We start from the raw sequence: 19,772 nt of genomic DNA on the forward strand, positions 1-19,772 counted from the left end.
TGATTTGTGAATGTATGTGTACACATATTTAGTCATCCGAGATGAGATTTTTAAAAAAAATTGTTCTAAACTAAAATTAGGCCTAAAAACACTGATTTAGCGAATGTATGTACAAAACTAATCACCCGAGATGACATTAAAAAAATGAAAAAAAATTGTTCTAAACTGAAATGATGCCTGATGAAGTTTTACTTACACCGCCAGACAAAACAGTTAAAATTTTAATATGTCCTAAGAAAGATAAAAAACAAGGATGACAAGTAGGTGTCATATGTTGTTTCGTTTCAAATGTATAACCAAGGGAAGCCATTAAGATAGCTGACATGAATTAATAAGTGCACATCATTTCTATTTTATTTCTGTCTACGATCATAATTGTTGTTTTTCATTCTTATGCTCATCACTTCACACCCAATATTTAAGGCCAAGGGCATTATTAATTTGCTTCAATGCGTTCAGGTATTTCATTCAACCAACAACTTTGAAATAGACGGACAAAACAAACTGAAATTCAGGCATACATATTTTTAAATTTCTCGATCATTATAGAACATTGTAATGTGTCGTACATGAACATCTTATTTGCTCAAACCACAATGAGTTGACAAATCATGTTAATATATTTGTAACTAAGTATATTCTTCTTTCATACATCCAATTTAGAAAAAGCTTACAGATGTTTATAAGAAGACTTAGAGTGTCCAAATTTATAGAACAATCTGACTCAACGTGAGAGCAATTTAACTGTATAGTAAACTATTAACACCTAAAAAAAGGTCACATACTGTGTTTTCTTTAATACTCAAGGGTGGATAAAGTGAAAACCACAGTTTCAAGGATACGTAAATTCGTGGCCAATGACCCAATCAATACAAAATGTTAATAGAAATTGCACTTCAATGAACACTTAATTTCGTGGATCAACTGAATAACGAAATCCACGAAAATTGATATTCAACGAATTTTGATGAAACCACAGTATTCTGTACACTCTGTGTTGAAAAATATAATTATTCGAGAGTGGATAAAACAGCATAAGCATTGTTGGTAATAAAATTTACTCTCAGTTTCTCATAAAAATACGTTATATTCAACTGATAACCGATATATTTAAAATCAGCTTTGATTTAATCCTATAAGTGTGCAAATAGATTATTTATTTCGAAAAATACGGTTCTTGATCTTCGAGACACATTAAAAAAAATTGAGGTTAGTATATTGATGGAGTTTATTATATTATTCATACAATTTATTGCAAAACCTGAGCTGTCAATTTGTCAGACACTAAAGTTTATGTTTATTGAATGAATAAGTCCAGAATTACAATATTCAAAATATTTTACTGAAAGCGATTCTTTGAAAAGCAAATGTTAGCTTGAGAGTCGGATATTTAAAAAAAAAACCATTGTACTGTTGGAACATTGACTTAGTTGAAATAAGACCGTGGCTTTTCGTTAAATTCAATTAATCAATAAATTTGTTTAAAAAATAACGTGTAATGATTTTCAGAAAATGTTCTTTTTAAATATCTGTGATTGCACAACCGTGTGATTATTTGACGAGCATTTTCCTATCGCTGGCGAGCCACAGTGATGAGATTAGTGAATATCGTTAAGAAGAGATTGTACCGAAAATTGGCAAACAGACGCTGAATGCTACGTTTATCGAAAAACAAATTTTTCAACAAAGAACTGATGAAGAACGTTTGACAGCGAGCAGACTGTTAATTGTTTTTACTTGATGGACATATAAAATTGTGATTCCAAATTATGATGGATAATTTATCCATTTGAAGGTTAGCAATGATATTACTTTACTTTTTAGATTATATTTCTTGTGAAAACCCAAACCAATTAAGCCTGAATATTTTTTTTTACAAATTTTGGGCCGAAAATCTAATCTTATTATTTTCTCTGTTAACTTCACAAATGCTTACATCGATATATTTCATGTTGGTTATAAAAAAAGGGGAACAAGTTGTTTAAATTCAATATCCGTGAATTGATATAAATGGTTTCATCATGTTTTGCTCTCAGTTGAAATAACATTTAATTTTCCTACCACTTCTCGTTAAAATGCTCAAATTCAATTCAATTCTTGTAAATACATCGTATGTTCTACAATCGAAGTTTTACGAACAAATATTCATTTATATCGCTTAAGAATGTTTTATTAATATTATTGTTAGTGCATAAACTAAAACTCTGCATTAAATGGCAAGAGAAATGGAAACAATTTATTCAATTCCTTCACTAAGAAATCAGAAATTAAATACAAACATTACAAAATGTTACCAATGGAATTAAATCAATAAAATACTTTTATATCTTAGACGTAAAACAGGATGAAAACCAATTCCGCGACAGTATTCATAATAATTCAATCAATACCTATTGGAGATTACTCTATCGGGACGGGGCATTTCAAGTAATAATGCATTTAATTAATATTGCAGGAGTAATATTGACGTAAAATTTAAAAAAACCTCGTTGCGACGTTTCTTTGTTTTGATCAATAAAGCTAGGATATTTAATCATTCAGACATATCGAATTCGGTATTTCAAAAGCACACTTTAACAGACTTTTATTCCATTTAAACGCATTATATTGAACGCAATTTTTGTTGTTTTCAGATACGATAATCAGAGATCGAGAATTTTTTGGCGTAAGTACACTTAACTGAATTTCTAAAAAATGTAATTTAAATAATGAAGCCTTTTTATTCTTCTTGGTAAAGAATAAGTATTTCAGACCTTGTTCTTTGAAACTCTTTTTTAAACAATTAGTCCTAGATTTATTGGTAGACATTAGTAAAATGGTTACGTACGGTGAAATCAGATTAATTATCATCGTTTCAAGACTAGAATAATTTTCATTTCAGGAAACGCAATGGAGCAGGGGTCTGTTACTAACGAAAACTTGTCTAGAAGAAAGCGGAAAGGTTTGTATCTTTAAAATTGACTAGAATTTTAAAGCGCAAACATACCCATACATATATATCATTTATTCTTAATAGATGTAGACTTCTTGCAAATAAAGTACGAAATGTTTCCAATAGAGGTACTGTTTGACATTAGTTTTGATGGAAGAACTTCCCAGAGATTTTCCATGAACGCGGATCGACTAATTAGTGTCATTGCAGTAGGGCCAGTTTATTATGCATCAGGCAGATACCTTGGATCGGCGACTTCAGTTTTCATCAACATAACAAAAAAATATTGTCATCGCCTTTTATAACACATACCTTTTTGTATTTTTTATATATTCAATTTATGAGGCATTAACAGATTGTGTTAACAACTCTTCTGTTCACTTATATGAACTCTTGTCGGATAAACGATGCATATATATATATATATATATATATATATATATATATATATATATATATATATATATATATATATCACGAGAAAATTAACTCGTAATAACGAGATAATTAACTCGAATAACCGTGTGAAAATTTGATAAAGTAATTTGTACCATAGCCTGGCGAATTTTCTGGTGTTAAGAGTGTTGGTTATATGTACATACCCTACATTGATTAGTCCTCTACCGGTTTTCACCGGAGGGGACTATAGCTTTCCTCTGCGTCCGTCAGTACGTCTGTCCGTCCGTCCGTCTGTCTGTCCCACTTCAGTTTTCCACACTTTTTTTCTTTATGCGTTTGAGGAATACTATGAAAGCTGCTGAACGGCTTTTAAATGTGAAACTACACTTTTGTAGCGTCAGGTCGACATATTTTCGAGAAAAATATTTTTTTTATGTTAAAATTTTTTAATGTTCGGGTTCGGTATTCTGCATAATTGTGCATTGTTTTCACAATTTCCAGAAAAAAAAAACCCGGTAGGGGACGTGTATTGCTTATGCAATACTCTCAGAATGCTTGTTTTTTTTAAACTCCGCCCACTATCTCGAGTAAAACAACATCAACAAAGTTGTTTTTAGCGCGTTCATAATACTCCACAGTAAGAGCTTCCTCCAGATCAAAATTGCCAAATCTCAACACGGATAAATGACTCGACTAACCTAGTTCGTCGAACAAATCTCATTTTTAGCTCGAGACGAAACAATATAGGCTATGGCTTTGTCAGAAAGACTCTATTTTAATATTCATCTCCATGTGTTCGGCCGAGTAGAGAAAGTTGTGTTAAATAAAATAGGGGTATCTTGTTTTAAGGTTTTATAGAATGTCAATCGCGTGATAAGAAAGCGTTTGAATAGAAAACTTTTTTTGTGGACACGGTTAATAGCGATAGCCAATCGAATTGGACATTAACCATTTACGGTTTCGCGACATGCATTTTTCAAATAATTTTTGCTTATTGATCGATTTTGTTCAAAATATATATGTACATGTTTTTTCAGCAACTTTTAAAAAAACACACATTGGTGAAGAGTATCAAATAAGATTACAAAAAAAAATAATTCAATTGTTTAAACAGAAACATTGCACAATTTAGGGTTCGTACATATGAAATTGTGTTAATAAGTTTAATTCTTAGAAGCAAATATTGATACTATAAGTCGGGAAATGAATGAATATGAAATAAGAATATAACAATGAGAAGTTGATCTATTCATTAGGGCTTTGAATTGTTTTTAAAAAATGATGAATATTTAATCTTGGTCGGGGATAGAAAGTCATTTTAGAAATTGTTGAGAGGCAAGTGCACTACCGATATTAGTATAATAATAAGATATAATGAATAATTGTAAATTATTGGACAAGTAACTTACTCCATATAATATTGTTGATTATGTGCAGATACCCGATGGGCGTGGTCATAACGACATTCCGCTCCCTCTTGTCATTATGACCACGCCCATCGGGTATCTGCACATAACCAACAATATTATATGGGGTAACTTCTACAAAATGTATATACATGTACTCCTATTTCTTATGTTATCTGTTGCAAGTCTTTGCATAATGTTCATTGTGTGCGATTTGAGTCCAATTACTATTTCTTTAACAATTACGTAAGATTTACGTCTTTCTAAAATACACCTGTTTTAGGCTCTGATGAAGGGTTTGAAGAACTTAACAGGAAACATTTGAAGATGTGCCCTAATATAAGATGTATAGAAGCAGTCTCTGAAACTAAAACTGAACATGTTGTCATACCAAAGGAGAGCATTGAAGCGAAGCAATGTATTCAAAACAGCACTTTAAAGGATAAAGATGCTGAGGGATCTGAACAACATGATTCAGTTCACCGAAAATCGGAGATGAAAAATGTCCAGACTGGAAATTTTTCAGGTGAAACAACAGAATGTTTAGAAAAATCTTTACCTGTACAACTCTCAAGTTTCGCAAAAACAGCTACAACAGGTGATTTGCCTTCTCCAAAGAAGGATAATTGTATTTCATCCGCACAAAATACCGAGACAGAAGCTAATATATGTCAGAATGAGGATGAACTTTCTAGAGATACAACGGAATTAAAAAGAGATCCCAAAGACGTTAAAGAGAAAAAAGACGAGTACTGGTATAGGTTACTACGTTTTGATGAGAAAATTCGCCGGGGTCTTTACCCAAAAGATATCCGCTCAAATACAAGTCTTAAAGAACACATTGAGAGGGGAAGCAGGGGCATAAAATCACGATTCATTTCCTGTTGCAAAACTATACGCGGGTTGGAGAAATTGGCAAGTCACACAAATGAATTTCATCGCGTTCGTCTTGTTGTGCGTATTAACATAACGCAGCTTAACCCTAGAAACGTCAATGTAATAGATCTGACTGATGAAAGCGTACGACTGAAATATTTCAAAAGTAATAAAAGGGCCTGGAGACTTGCGAGCAAATTTGATGAAGTCATTCTAGAGCCAAAAAGATACATTCCTAGATACTGTATTGAAAAAATAGGAACCGTTAAGGATCAAAGTTTTACAAAATACCAAAACATTATTCTGTGACTTTTATTAACGATTTTATTTCTTTTCACCATAAATGTAAAGCATAAAAATAGAATGTTAGAGTCACCTAAATTCCTATTAGACATGTATGTGAAGCTTATTCATGACTGCTGAAATTGTGTTGCAATGTTAACTTTGGTTATTGGTTTTTTTCCCATTTCTTCACATTAATTTGTACTTATTACTTAAATAGGAAATAAATATTCTTTGAAAAAAAAATTTTAGTTCACGTAAAATCATTTACTCCAATCAGGAATTTTGTCTCGTGCGAGGGGATTACTTTTGTTAATTAGGAAGACGACTCCACACATAAAACTGTTTTAATGCAGTAAAGTTGGAACCGGTAGTATTACTTTGTGGTCATATTTCATGTAAAAAAATAAAATGGAGGCTCTGATCGGAATGACTGTCATGTTTCTAGACCTCTAGTACCATACATTAAATAAAAACATTGAAATAATAACAACTTTGCAAAAATATAGGTCAGTGATATCGAAACATTTTTTTGAAAAATAAGATTTCAAATAATGAGTTTTAGCTATCATGGAAAGGTCACATCGACGTATTTAAGTATATGTTTACTTGAATTGTTACACAGGATGACACTCTGTGATTTAGTCAAATAAAAGCTGATTGAAAGATAACTGGAGGCTGACTGAATAGCATAGTTTTGCCATTTAGTAACCTTTCAAGATCTTTCAGTAAACATTTAATTGAATAAATGGCAAACATTTCTCCTTACATTCATCAAATTTGTTGTATATTCTTTTTCAAACTCTGCTAATTATTGCTGATAAATATATATTAATGAGCGTCAATAGTATTTTTAGCATACACTAAATGAAGTGACAAAATAGGAATGTCTTAGTAGAAAAGACATTCCTTTGTTGTCAATTTAATAGGTGACAAACATACTATTGGCATGTATGGTAATTTGATTTTAAAAGTATGTTTTCATACAAAAAGCACAAAAAGGCTTACATAATATCAAGTTAAGTAGAACTGTCGGAATATAGAACAAACTGTATTGATGCTGTTACCTATACGTACATATCTAATCACCTGAGATTAGATAAACAGGCAAAATAAACATTGCTCTTAGTTGAAATGAATCTTACTTTCACTTAAGTTTCAGTGAAATTGCTTTATATTATATTGATTTCCGCATAGTTCGTCAATTCTGTCAGCATAGGTCTTGCAATGCAAACTATGCTTACAACTCTTTCAGCGCCGGATAAAAAGTTCTGATACACGTGACTGTAGTATGTCGTATGATCAAAACAAAAGCTTAAAGAGTGGGCATTAAAAGACAATGACTCTAGGAAAGGTTATCGCTGTTAAGTATAAAAAAAAAACAATGGGCACTGCTTGTATAAAACTTCTAAACAGCTGTCGAATAAGCAACCATCTGATCAGATTTCATTTTCTACTTACGCAAAAAAATTCTCTTGGTAACAAACCAAAAAAAAAAAGGTATGAACAATTATCCATGGAGAGAATAATAGTAAACGATGTTCCATTCTTAATCATATAGTTAAGGGAATGACTTACTCATCATAGTTGATTAAGTCATAATAATTTGATTTTAATAACGGAAGTTTTAATATACGACGAATTTAAAAAACGGCTTTCCAATATCAAATTGACACTGATTCTGTTCACCTTGTGTTGACATCTAATCACCAATATTAGATAAAGCAATATTTAATACTGCTTTTATCGAATTAAAGTTTACTTTCGCTTTGTTTTCTATTCTAGTGATAACAGTGATAACAAATAGCATATAGTCCGTCCATCTATTTCATTTACATCAAAAAGGTATGTTAATGAATCATTTGATTTAATATTTTCATTTTTTATTTTTTAATGTTAGTTTAAGATATATAAAGTGTGTTAAATTGATGAAATGCCGTAAAACATTCAATTATTGAACGGTTTAGGTTGTCACAGGTATGGACCCACGTATTCGTCATTGTTTGTGTTGTTTTCTAGGACTGTTAAATAACCTTTTATTTGGTATATTGTGGAAATAGAAACCAATGGGCGCTTATTTTGATATACTTTTTATCGTTTTAAAGATTCTTTGGTATGTCATTTTCTAGATTTACAAGTTCACATAAAGAATCTAGTTGTTGTTTATCACTTGTTGATGCTATGCTTAAGTCAAATCTACCAACGTATTCCACATAATTTATAATATAAGAATTTGAATTCTAAAATAAACTGTTCTGAAAATTTAGTTCATTTTTATTTATATAAACGTATAAAACTTGTTCTCCATTAGCATTTACTCCAAAAAACATGTAAAAAGCAATACAATTTTGATGATTTTTAAAGAAAGCCATTTTATATAACAAAAGATGTGAGTTAGGTATACATCGTTTTCAGTTGTAAACGTAGTTAAATCTCTGACATGTAAATGACTTTAAAAATATCAATAAATTACAGAAAAAAAGTAAAAAATATTTCTTAAGCTTTAAACAGAAAAAAATGATTTGCAAATTTTTCCTTTTTTAATAAAACAATTAAGAAAAATCAAAATTATAACAAACAACGTTTCATTCTTTTTTACTGAAGATTATGAATGTTGGTTTGGCATAACGTTTTCAAGATAAGACACAAAATTTGAAATGCATTTAGATTATATTGACGATTTAATTTTTAAAAGGCGTTACGGCATCACTCTGTTCTTTGATTCGATTAAAAGTATTACCTTATATTTACTTAACCGATTCTATCAGTAACTTGGTTTTCATAACTTCCTGATGGGTATTTTTTTCGGACACGTGACTCTTAATTGACTGTATATAAAGAACTATTAATTTATGTATTTCGATAAAGTTCAACCTATCAACAAATATTCATATTGGTTTATTTTATTACTTTTTTAATATTTGTCATTGGATTTTTTTTCATTTTGAAACTGTTTTGTAATAATAGAGGTTATTTTGTTATTTACTTTGGAATCAAAATATGCCAAATCTTATATTTTGCTCCAAAGCTCATGACAAAAATCCTGTTATATCATTCGACTTAAACGGGAAAAATAGAGAAATTTTGGTTTTTAATGCATATATATTGCATGCCATTCATATAATAATACAGGTTCTAAGCTTTTATGAAAACGATGGAGCAGAAAAGAGAAGTAAAAGCAGGAAATCATAAGAGAAAATTAGCCAAAAAGCGAAATGGTAGGTTAAGAAATTATGTTTTGTACTACATACTATACACTGTACATTTAACAGCATTTTATGTATATAAAACGAAATATATTAACGAAACGGTCAAGTCTATTTCTAACAGAAAGAGGGTTTTTAGGATCAATTATAACTTATTTCACTTTATAAATTATTTTGCAGAACCTTTATTTGGAAACTGAAAGGTGGCGTAATAATAGTTCTTTGAATTCTCAATGCAGCTAATAATGAATAAAGAAATTGTGAGTCTTTAGCTTAAGACATGCTGCTTATCACAAACCTATCAGAGCAGTAATACAGAAACAAATCTTAATTCATAATATAGATTTATGTTTACAGGTCGCATGTTTAACACGTTCCGTCATTGTATGGTGTTATTGTTGATTATTTGTTATTGGAAGTAAGGGGTTAAAATACGTCTTTTTCAGTATCAGGTGTCAAAGCTGATGCACCTAACATACCGTACAAAAAGCTACGGACAAGTTCTCCAGATGTACATGACAGTGGAAAACAAAACAAAACAAATAAAATAGAGACAGTTTCTGAAAATACAAAAGCAGGCTCTTTTACAGAAGAAAGCATTAAAGTTGGTAAATCTATTCAAAACATTACATGTAAAAATATTTCTAAATATCCTGAATATGAACACCAGTCTCTTTCTGTTTACAAAAAAGACCTTGACATACCCTACGATTCAGAGAGAGAACAAATTGTATTAGATGATAGATCCATTGATCAGAATTTTGAAACCACAGAATCAGACCCGAACAAAAGTTTCAAAAATTGTGAAAGTAAAAAGGATGAATACGTGTATAGGCTACTACGAGCTACCGAATCTTACAATCAAGGTCTTCATCCAAAGCACATTTCTTCCAAAATAACTCTAGGAGAACACGTTGAAAACGGTAGCAAGGGAAACCGTTCTCGGTTCATTTCATGCAGTAAAACCATGGATGGTTTGCATCGATTGATTCGTCTCACAAACAATTACTGGCGCGTACGTGAAGTGGTGCGCATTAATTTGACGAAATTGAAAGATTTTAAAGACGTCACAATTATCAACTTGAATGACAAAGACGTAAGAGAAGAACACATTGACCGTCACTCTAAGGCATGGGGGTACGCCCATAACTTCGAGGAAGTCGTGCTGGCTCCAAATTCACACATCCCAGCAGATTGCGTCGAAAGAATTGGAATTGTGAAAGACAAACAATTTATTAAAGAAGAACACATAAATCTTTAAATGTTCATTTGGTATTTTCTCATATTGTATATTTCTGCATTTTTATTGTAAATTGCGTATAATTTACCGTATATAAAGTTTTTACAAGGAGATTTCAGAATAAGTTTGATTTCAACAACCGGACATTAAAAATTAGGAAGACTTAGAATAATGCAACTTGCATTAAATATAATTAGAATATGATAAAATGGTACATTTCAAATAAAATTCACGAATATTCATATTCAAGCGTGTTTTTTTTAAAGATAACATACACAGACAAACTATTTGATATTTGTATATGTTGAATCAAAGGCACATTTTAAAAAAAATATATTTATTATTCAAACCTATATAATACTTACTTTCAGTTTTCTTTCTTTAAAATATAATGTGTAGTCTCGCAATCTTCTTGCATCATCAAAACTTGGCAGGTCAAATTTTGTTTTGATCTTAAATTAATAGGGTTGTTGTAGCATTTTGAAGGGGAAGTTAAATTTATGACCCACTCCCCCTCGTCAGAGGCCATCATCTTTTGGCACAAACTGTAAAAAGAAAATAATCATCATTTTTAATACTCAAAATTCAGCAGAGAATGTATGAGCATGGTTATAATAAGTGTGAATGCTTTTACCAAAGTTGTGAAAGTCATGGTCCCTGTGTATAATTGTTCATGTCAAAGGGCGGGGCAAAATTTTTAAAACTGTATTGAGTTTTCGAAAATCTTTAATGCGACCTACATGTATATGTTTTTGGGAAAACCTAAATGCTTCATTATGTTCTCGATGAGGCCCTCTGCTCATATTGTGAAATTCGTGGTACCTTAGGACCTTGGTTTGGGGCCAATATTGCTCTTTTAAAAAATAGATAAAGATTTACAATATTTTCTCTTGTGCTTTCAGACTAGGGAAATATAAAAGGCATTTGTTATTATGTCCATTGTGTTCTATTTTAAAATTTGGATTAAAATTTTAAAATACTTTCTTATGTGCTTTCCCAGACAAGGGATATAAACTAAATTAAAGATGCATTTTATGTTTGTGACTGAGTAATTTTACAGCTAATAATGCTGCAGTAGTTGCCAAAGAATGATTCCGTCCATTTTCTCTAACAGATATTTCATAACTAGCAATTGAATAAAAACGATGGGTGATCAATAAATTAACCATCAGATATACCTTAAATTTTATATGGATTAGTAAGGAAAAAAATCCATATATTTTACTTCTAGATTTTTTTGTATTTTACTTTTATATAGCTTTTATATAGAGCTCCTTTTCTGTAGGAAACCAATACAGTCTGAAAATTAATCCAATTATCGAATCATCTTAACGATAGCAGATACACATTTTAACTCTGTACTGCCAATGATTCAGAGCGTAAAACTTTTAACATATTACATTTTTAAAAAACTAGACCGGTTTGGCCTCAAATGTAAATGTTTTATTTCTGAGAGCTCTATGATATTTTCTCAATTAAACATTTGGACAGCGTGTTCACTGTAATGATAAAACGTTATATAAATAGTGCCTTTTTGGGAGGGTAACAGTTAAAATTGACACCCCGATGAAATTGTTAACCGACGTGAAGCGGAGGTTGACAATGGTTTTCGAAGGGTGTCAATTTCAGCTGTTATCTTCCCAAAAAGGCACTAGTTATTTTATTATACTGAATGTCTTAATTTTAGAGAGTTGTTTACTGCTTTTATATAGAAATGACTTGTATTCTACGGCGAACCGTACGCGCATGTAACTATTCGTTGTGTTACCCGTTGCTAAGTAAGTTGCTACCGCTGATGGTAATAAAACGAATTATCAACTGTGTCTAAACCAATCAGATTTCGGTATTTAACATGAAAGTATTATAAAAATATCTTATTGTAGTTTCACGTTGCTAAACGATAATGAACCAATAGGCCAACCGCAAGTTGTCTTTGGCCCTGTTGCTTGTAAGCTTACTACTGATGCAACCACAACAGCGAACAACACCTGCCATATTAAAATTAACCATTTCACTCTACTACGCATAAGATCTTTTTGTAAAAGGCTAGTTTGATGATAAAATTGTTTGAAATAACATGTATACATTACAAAATTACCTGTTAAAAAACTGCTTGGCAAAGGAAATTATTTGTTTAAGAAAATACATGTAGTATATGAATGTTGCGAAAAATCGATTCAGACTTGCAAGTTTCGATTTGATCATGTTATTCAGTGTAATGGGTTTATGACTGCAATGATTGAAAATGTTTACAACTGATAATTGTATTAATTCCTTTATATTTTCCCTCAGATATTAAATGTGTTTTATATTGATGTACATGTACTTCATTTTTATGACAATGCTGTAAATTATCGGCCATTTGTTTCATAAGAATCTAAAGTAAATGAAGAATTTATTAGTAATGTTATAATTAGCACGCAAAAATAAATATTTTTTACTTTATACTATTTTTTTGTTTCGTAGATTGTTCATTTTAAAACCTGTATATACGCACAAATCATTATTATCATTATTTTTATCATCCTAAACATATGCCCTAAAGTGCTTAGTAATCGATACGTTCTCAAAGAATAATTGCATGTTCACCTAGAGACAATAAACACTAGACCTTGATTATCATTATTTCAAAAGATGTACCATTGCTTCTTTTAAGTGTAAAAAAAAATGTATCTTTTCATTCCAATGCACGATTCTAGTGAAGATAGACTCTTACTTGATCTAGAAATAACATGTGTTTTAGCATTGTATTATTTTCCTTTTAACTTCGAACCACTCTTTTCACAAGGTCAGAAAACACAGTTGATAGCCAGCTATATAACCTTAAATCATTTTGTGGTGTCATTTCAAGTTTTAAGCTTATTTTGCTTCACGACTCCTTCAGTGTGAATATTAGAGGTTTGTATGAAGTAAATTTCAGAATATCATACATGTATACAATAAAGATGCATTTTGACAAAGGGCAGTTTACAAGACGACATCGCTGTACATAATCGACTTACCAGACCATGCATTTAATTGAGAGTTATGTCATCAAAACCAATGAACCACATGTTTTTTTATTAGTTAACCCGGATTACTCTTGTCATTCACTGATGAAATCAGGCGGATGTAGTTTAAACAACAAAATATAATATCATAGCCAGATGTTTTTACTTTCACTTTAAATTCTAGCTGAAACAAATGTTTCCTTGTTAGGATTTCTCTAACAAGTAAAATCCTTCATGACAACATTTTATAGCAGTAGGGTAAGTAGTAATATGCATGTATGTATGTATAAAAGAAAATTATCATCCGAAAAAAAGATATCGACGTGATTAAACCCCGGATTTAAACTATTGATGGTGAAATATTCCCGAGTTCAAACGCATCAGGAAGAACTGCACACGGGGCTATCAAAATCACTCACTTCATGCATTTAAATGGGCATGGTCACGATTTTGGTTAATTTTTTTTCCGAGTTTAATGTTTACAGTGCTTCAGTAATGCTTTTAAATATTCAATCAACATTTGAGTGTCATTTGTTGAGTTATAAGCGAGTTACAGAACTTACAATTCTTAGCTATGTAAGCTAAGCGTTTGTTTACATTTTGAATGTTGAAGTGAAAAATCCAGTTTTAAACCCCAAATAAATGTGTTAATCGTTAGGAACTGTTTATTCATGCTTAACATGAATAAGAAGATAGACAAATCAGCTTGAGAAATATTTTTACTGGTAAATTGAACCTATGTAAACAAAAACAGGGCACGAGCCTTGTTTACATAACGAAGAATTGTGCGCCCTTTATCTTGCTTTTAACTCATCAACTGGCACCCAAATTTCATTTGATCATTAGAAATATATTTCTAAAGCATAATAAAAAACAGAAAAATAAAATTGGACCAAAATCGCGACCATGCCCCTTTAATTAAGAGTTACGTCATCTGCATTTGAACCTGTTTTGACATTGTATTACTCGGATTTCAAGTTATTGTCAAAACCAATTAACCCCAAACAGTTTTTCATTAGTTAACCCGCGTTACTCTTGTCATTCTCTGAAGAAATCAGGCGGATGTAGTTTAAACAACAAAATATAATATCATTAACAGATGTTTTTACTTTCACTTTAAATTCTAGCTAAACCAAATGCTTCCTTGTTGGAATTCCTCTAACAAGGAAACTCCTTCATGACAACATTTTATAGCAGTAAGGTAAGTAGTAATATGTAGTTTCCAAAAAAATTATTATCCGAAAAAAAAGATGTGGACGTGAACCCCCCCCCCCCCCCCCCCGGATTTAAACTATTGATGGTGATATATACCCGAGTTCAATCTCATCAGAACGAACTGCACACGGGGCGAGCAAAATTACTCACATAATGCATTTAATTGAGAGTTACGTCATCTGCATTTGAACCTGCTTTGACATTGTATTACTCGGATTTAAAGTTGGTGTCAAAAACAACCAACCACAAAAAGTTTTTATTAGTTTTTGGGATTTCTCTAACAATGAAAGTCCTTCATGACAACATTTTATAGCAGTAAGGTAGGTAGAAATATGCATGTATTAAAATAATTTCTCATCCGAAAAAAAAAACAGCAAACATCTGGACGTGAAATAAAAATGGATTTAAACCATTGATGGTGAAATATTCTCGAGTTCAAACGAATCAGGAAGAACTGCACACGGGTCGAGGATAATCACTCACATCCGCGAAATACACTGCATTCTAACATGTTAACTGTATATTACGTGTCAAAATAAGTACAAATTATAATTAATAAGCTAGCTATAGGGAAAAAAGTATTTATTTGTATGTGAGAGCATGTACGAATGATCTTAATTTAGAACAGTTTGATGTTGTTAGGATACAGGTTTTCAAGTTCATGATGTCACTAGTTAAGATCTGTTTACTCTAACGCCCGTTTCCCGCCTACATTTTACATCCAAATATTTTGGAATTTCTGGCAGATATTCAAAATCAAATTTTTTCTACTAAAAAGTATGAGTTTAATGTTTACAGTTCTTCAGTTATGCTTTTAAATATTCAATCAAAATTTGAGTGTCATTTGTTGAGTTATAAGCGAGTTACAGAACTTACAATTCGTAGCTATGTAAGCTAAGCGTTTGTTTACATTTTGAATGTTGAAGTGAAAAATCCAGTTTTAAACCCCAAATAAATGTGTTAATCGTTAGGAACTGTTTATTCATGCTTAACATGAATAAGAAGATAGACAAATCAGCTTGAGAAATATTTTTACTGGCAAATTGAACCTATGTAAACAAAAACAGGGCACGAGCCTTGTTTACATAACGAAGAATTGTGCGCCCTTTATCTTGCTTTTAACTCATCAACTGGCACCCAAATTTCATTTGATCATTAGAAATATATTTCTAAAGCATAATAAAAAACAGAAAAATAAAATTTGACCAAAATCGCGACCATGCCCCTTTAATTAAGAGTTACGTCATCTGCATTTGAACCTGTTTTGACATTGTATTACTCGGATTTCAAGTTATTGTCGAAACCAATTAACCCCAAACAGTTTTTCATTAGTTAACCCGCGTTACTCTTGTCATTCTCTGAAGAAATCAGGCGGATGTTGTTTAAACAGCAAAATATAATATCATTAACAGATGTTTTTACTTTCACTTTAAATTCTAGCTAAACCAAATGCTTCCTTGTTGGAATTCCTCTAACAAGGAAACTCCTTCATGACAACATTTTATAGCAGTAAGGTAAGTAGTAATATGTAGTTTCCAAAAAAATTATTATCCGAAAAAAAAGAAGTGGACGTGAACCCCCCCCCCCCCCCCCCCCCCCCCCCGGATTTAAACTATTGATGGTGAAATATACCCGAGTTCAATCTCATCAGAACGAACTGCACACGGGGCGAGCAAAATCACTCACATCATATATTTAACTGAGAGTTACGTCATCTGCATTTGAACCTGCTTTGTCATTGTATTACTCGGATTTAAAGTTGGTGTAAAAACAACCAACCACAAAAAGCTTTTATTAGTTTTGGGATTTCTCCAACAATGAAAATCCTTCATGACAACATTTTATAGCAGTAAGGTTAGTAGTAATATGCATGTATTGAAATAATTTCTCATCCGAAAAAAAAAGATATGGACGTGAAAAAAAAAACAACCCCGGGTTTTAAGTACTGATTGTGAAATATTCTCGAGTTAAAACGCATCAGGAAGAACTGCACACTGGTCGAGCAAAATTACTCACATCCAGGAAACGCACTGCATTCTAACTTGTTAACTATACATTCCGTGTCTAAATAAATACAAATAATAATTCATTAGCTGGTTATAGGGAGAAAAATAGCATTTATTTGTATGTGAAAACATGAACGGATGATCTTTATTTAAAACAGTTTGATGTTGCTAGGATACAGGTTTTCAGGTTTATGATGTCATTGGTTAAGAGCTTTAAACTCCAATGCCCGTTTCCCGCCTACATTTTACATCCAAATATTTTGTAATTTCCGGCAGATATTCAAAAACAAATTTATGTACTTAAATGTATGATCAAATCCTAATTGATTTATATCAAAATAAAATTTGCAGTCAAATTATTAATTTTTAAACAAAAGTTTTGCTTACAGGGAGGGGGGGGGGGGGGGTGTTTCTAAAACAATGTTCATTGAAACCGGACTCTATGAGGAAGGAAAATAATATCTGGCGGCCGATATGTGCATAAAAACTTAATAATCACATGATTACGTTAGAAATTAAAGTAAAATTTCATTCAATTTATATCTGTTAATCATTTTTCGAAAATTTACAATGTTGTAATGTATATCGGTCCGTAGACACATGTCCCCCCGTGAAACAACAAATCCTTTGGAAAATAATGCTAAATAACAACATATTAAACCCTTCAAAAGGAATTTCTGTTTCGCTGGGGGGGGGGGGGGGGGGAGGGGGGAGTTAAGATGTTTAAAAAGACATTTCCGTTTTCCGTTATTTTCTATTATGAAATAAGCTTTTTTAACCCAAAAGACAAAGTTATCTCTCTTTTTTTGATTAAATCATTAATATTATGCGACGGCGCGCACTTTGAACATGCACAAAGTACGCGCCGTGGCTAGGCGTTCTGATAAACACGCCGTAGAAGCGTAGTGAGATCGCCGTGACAGCGCCGTAAGATCTCCAACATCGTTCATTGCGCTCTCGTGTCGTTTCTTCTGCGTTTATACAGCGCTTCCACGGCGTTTCTAGTGCGTTGTCATCAAGACCACGAAAACTCGAATAGTGGCTGTTGTACAATAGCAAGCGATGTAATAATTATCAAACTGGATGTAGATGACTATGTAAAAAGTAGCATTTGCTAATATTCCAAGACCTATCAATGGACATAGATGTTTTCACATCTTTTCTATGTTTTTTAACAACTAATAACGGATCTTTTTTGTAGACCTGACTACTAAGAGTTTAATCCTAGTCCTTCACAAATTGTTTAGAAGTAACTATGTTTCAATTACAATGTTCCTTTTCATAAAATCGAAACATTTTTTAATCATTTGTTTACTAGTTGTGAATTCTTGTTTGTTTCCCATACAATTGTAAAAATTAATATTAACCTACCAAGAAGTAAAGAACGTCTTGTGCACGCAGTCAGCGCGTAGAGCACGCCGTGGACGCGCGGTAAAATCTCCTAGCACGCCAAGAGCGCGCGGCGGAGGCTCAGCGAGAGCTCAGTTAATCGCCAAGTAGAACTCCGTGGAAACGCAGTTACACGCGTTGGGAGCTCCGTCAGAACGCCTCGGTCGCCGTCAGGACGCCGTGACGACTCCACTTGTAAAATTGTCAAATATAGCTGTACATGTTTTCTTAATTTTCATTGCGATCCTACGGCGATTCCATGAATTTTACAACGCCGTGAACACGCCGCGGGGACGCAGCTTGGTGTGACAGGGCCTTTAGATATTTAATCCCGAAATCGAATTCCAAAACTCGTATTTCAAATTTCGAATTTCGAAGGAGCCTTGTGGGCTTTCGTAATAATACGTACTGATGCAGGCGAATGATTTTAAACATCGAGATATAATATTCTAGAGAGGAAATTGTTCTTTAACTTTATTTTCTAACTAAAAGCATGCCTCTTTTTTTTTTTTTTTAGATTTTTCCAACCAGGAGAACCTTGTATGGCTAAAGCGTTAAGGTGAGTAGTAACGGATCACATTAAGGGGGGACAGGACACATATCACATGACTATCACTGCAATGCTGCTTTGATGTGCTAACTCTATTATGACGTCATAACTGATTTGATTGTATGATGCTATGATGTCATTTATTCATTATGATGTCATACAAGATTTGATAGATCTTTTTCCCGTACTTAATGGCTCTAAAATAGTCATTGTCACAACATGAGCTGGTGGAAATTTAACATTTATAATTTTAGAAATGTAAATGTTCAAAATCATAAGCGGTTAATATAATTAGATATAAATATTCTGATAATGATATGTTCATGTTAATGGAAAAATCTAAAAAATGCATTATTTTTTTGATGGTTCAATACAGAATTTGTCACAAAAGGTCATAATTCCAGAATAAGGGGTAGGGGTGATTCCTATTGTAGTATCTCTCTTAAATGTCAAGAAAATTGCCATGACAATTTTTACGTTATAAAGCACATGCTAAGGTTGATATATGAATTTTTTTTTTAAAACTTCATCAACAATTTTTTACGTGCCATCGCATTTTGTTCAAATTTAGAATCAAAACCTTAAAAATTTTAAGTGCTGACTTCAGCAATATATTGATAAACTTATGATATTGCTATGTAAAAAAGCCAATGTTGCAAACAATTTTGAAATTTGTTTTCATTCTCAAAGTTAATGAATATATAATAAATAAATTCCATCAAGAAAACAATTATTGCAGAAAATTGAAATTGTTAAACAAATTCATAATGCCAGAAAAGGGGGGTAATTCCTATCAAAATATCTCTCTTGCAAGGTAAGATAGTAGTATTGAAAATGATATATGTTGTAGTGTACATCGTAATGTTAATGTGTTAAAAAAGCAAAAATATTCATTGACAAACAGTTTTACACTGCTACCCCCTGTTCCCCCTTAAGTTCCCATTAAAACTAGATGCTGTCATTAGACAGTAATAACCGCACAAAGTGTTTGCCCCTAAATAACACTGTTATGTACCAGTTAAATTAAAAGTGAAGGCCACATGCAAGCTCCGGTAATACGTTTAAAAATTATAATTTTCAAAACTGAAGGATGAGATCCCTTCCCATATGATAATAAACATGAGCAGCACTTAATGTGCAATTTCGGGTTGAACTGTTTGCCGTGAATTTTTAGTTAATCAATTATCTTAACATTTCATGTCATAAAAAGTATAACGGTCTATATAATGATTACAAGCAAAATTAAAAATTAAATTATGCCCCCTCCCCGTGGCGGTTGCC

The 19,772-nt window shown here is 32.0% G+C and overlaps 3 protein-coding genes across 5 annotated transcripts in view; all 3 read left to right on the forward strand.

Moving 5' to 3' along the window:
• Positions 1–1,561: 1,561 nt before the first annotated feature.
• Positions 1,562–6,888, forward strand: LOC128173062 (uncharacterized). Its single transcript, XM_052838792.1, has 4 exons — positions 1,562–1,795; positions 2,634–2,665; positions 2,882–2,941; positions 5,021–6,888. The coding sequence occupies exons 3-4, from the start codon at positions 2,890–2,892 to the stop codon at positions 5,920–5,922; spliced, it is 954 nt and encodes a 317-aa protein (XP_052694752.1). The 5' UTR covers positions 1,562–1,795; positions 2,634–2,665; positions 2,882–2,889; the 3' UTR covers positions 5,923–6,888.
• Positions 6,889–6,897: 9 nt separating this feature from the next.
• On the forward strand, positions 6,898–11,022 carry LOC128173063 (uncharacterized). 3 transcript variants are annotated; one of them, XR_008242424.1, is made up of 4 exons: positions 6,898–7,740; positions 9,028–9,113; positions 9,282–9,361; positions 9,548–9,628. XR_008242424.1 is itself a non-coding variant. In XM_052838793.1 (3 exons), the coding sequence occupies exons 2-3, from the start codon at positions 9,041–9,043 to the stop codon at positions 10,360–10,362; spliced, it is 888 nt and encodes a 295-aa protein (XP_052694753.1). In that variant the 5' UTR covers positions 6,898–7,740; positions 9,028–9,040; the 3' UTR covers positions 10,363–11,022. The 3 variants fall into 3 exon arrangements, 2 of the variants coding, with proteins under 2 accessions (XP_052694753.1, XP_052694754.1); XM_052838793.1 differs by lacking the exon at positions 9,282–9,361 and having other exon boundaries at positions 9,548–11,022; XM_052838794.1 differs by lacking the exons at positions 6,898–7,740; positions 9,282–9,361 and having other exon boundaries at positions 8,931–9,113; positions 9,548–11,022.
• A 7,431-nt stretch (positions 11,023–18,453) lies between these two features.
• LOC128173124 (uncharacterized) overlaps positions 18,454–19,772 on the forward strand; it is a 38,841-nt gene continuing 37,522 nt past the window's right edge. Inside the window, exon 1 of the mRNA XM_052838845.1 lies at positions 18,454–18,500. The gene's annotated coding sequence lies outside the window, so the exon portion shown is untranslated. The remainder of the gene's footprint in view (positions 18,501–19,772) is intronic.

The sequence above is a fragment of the Crassostrea angulata genome, chromosome 2, assembly GCF_025612915.1.
Source record: "Crassostrea angulata isolate pt1a10 chromosome 2, ASM2561291v2, whole genome shotgun sequence".
NCBI classification, from domain to species: domain Eukaryota; kingdom Metazoa; phylum Mollusca; class Bivalvia; order Ostreida; family Ostreidae; genus Magallana; species Magallana angulata.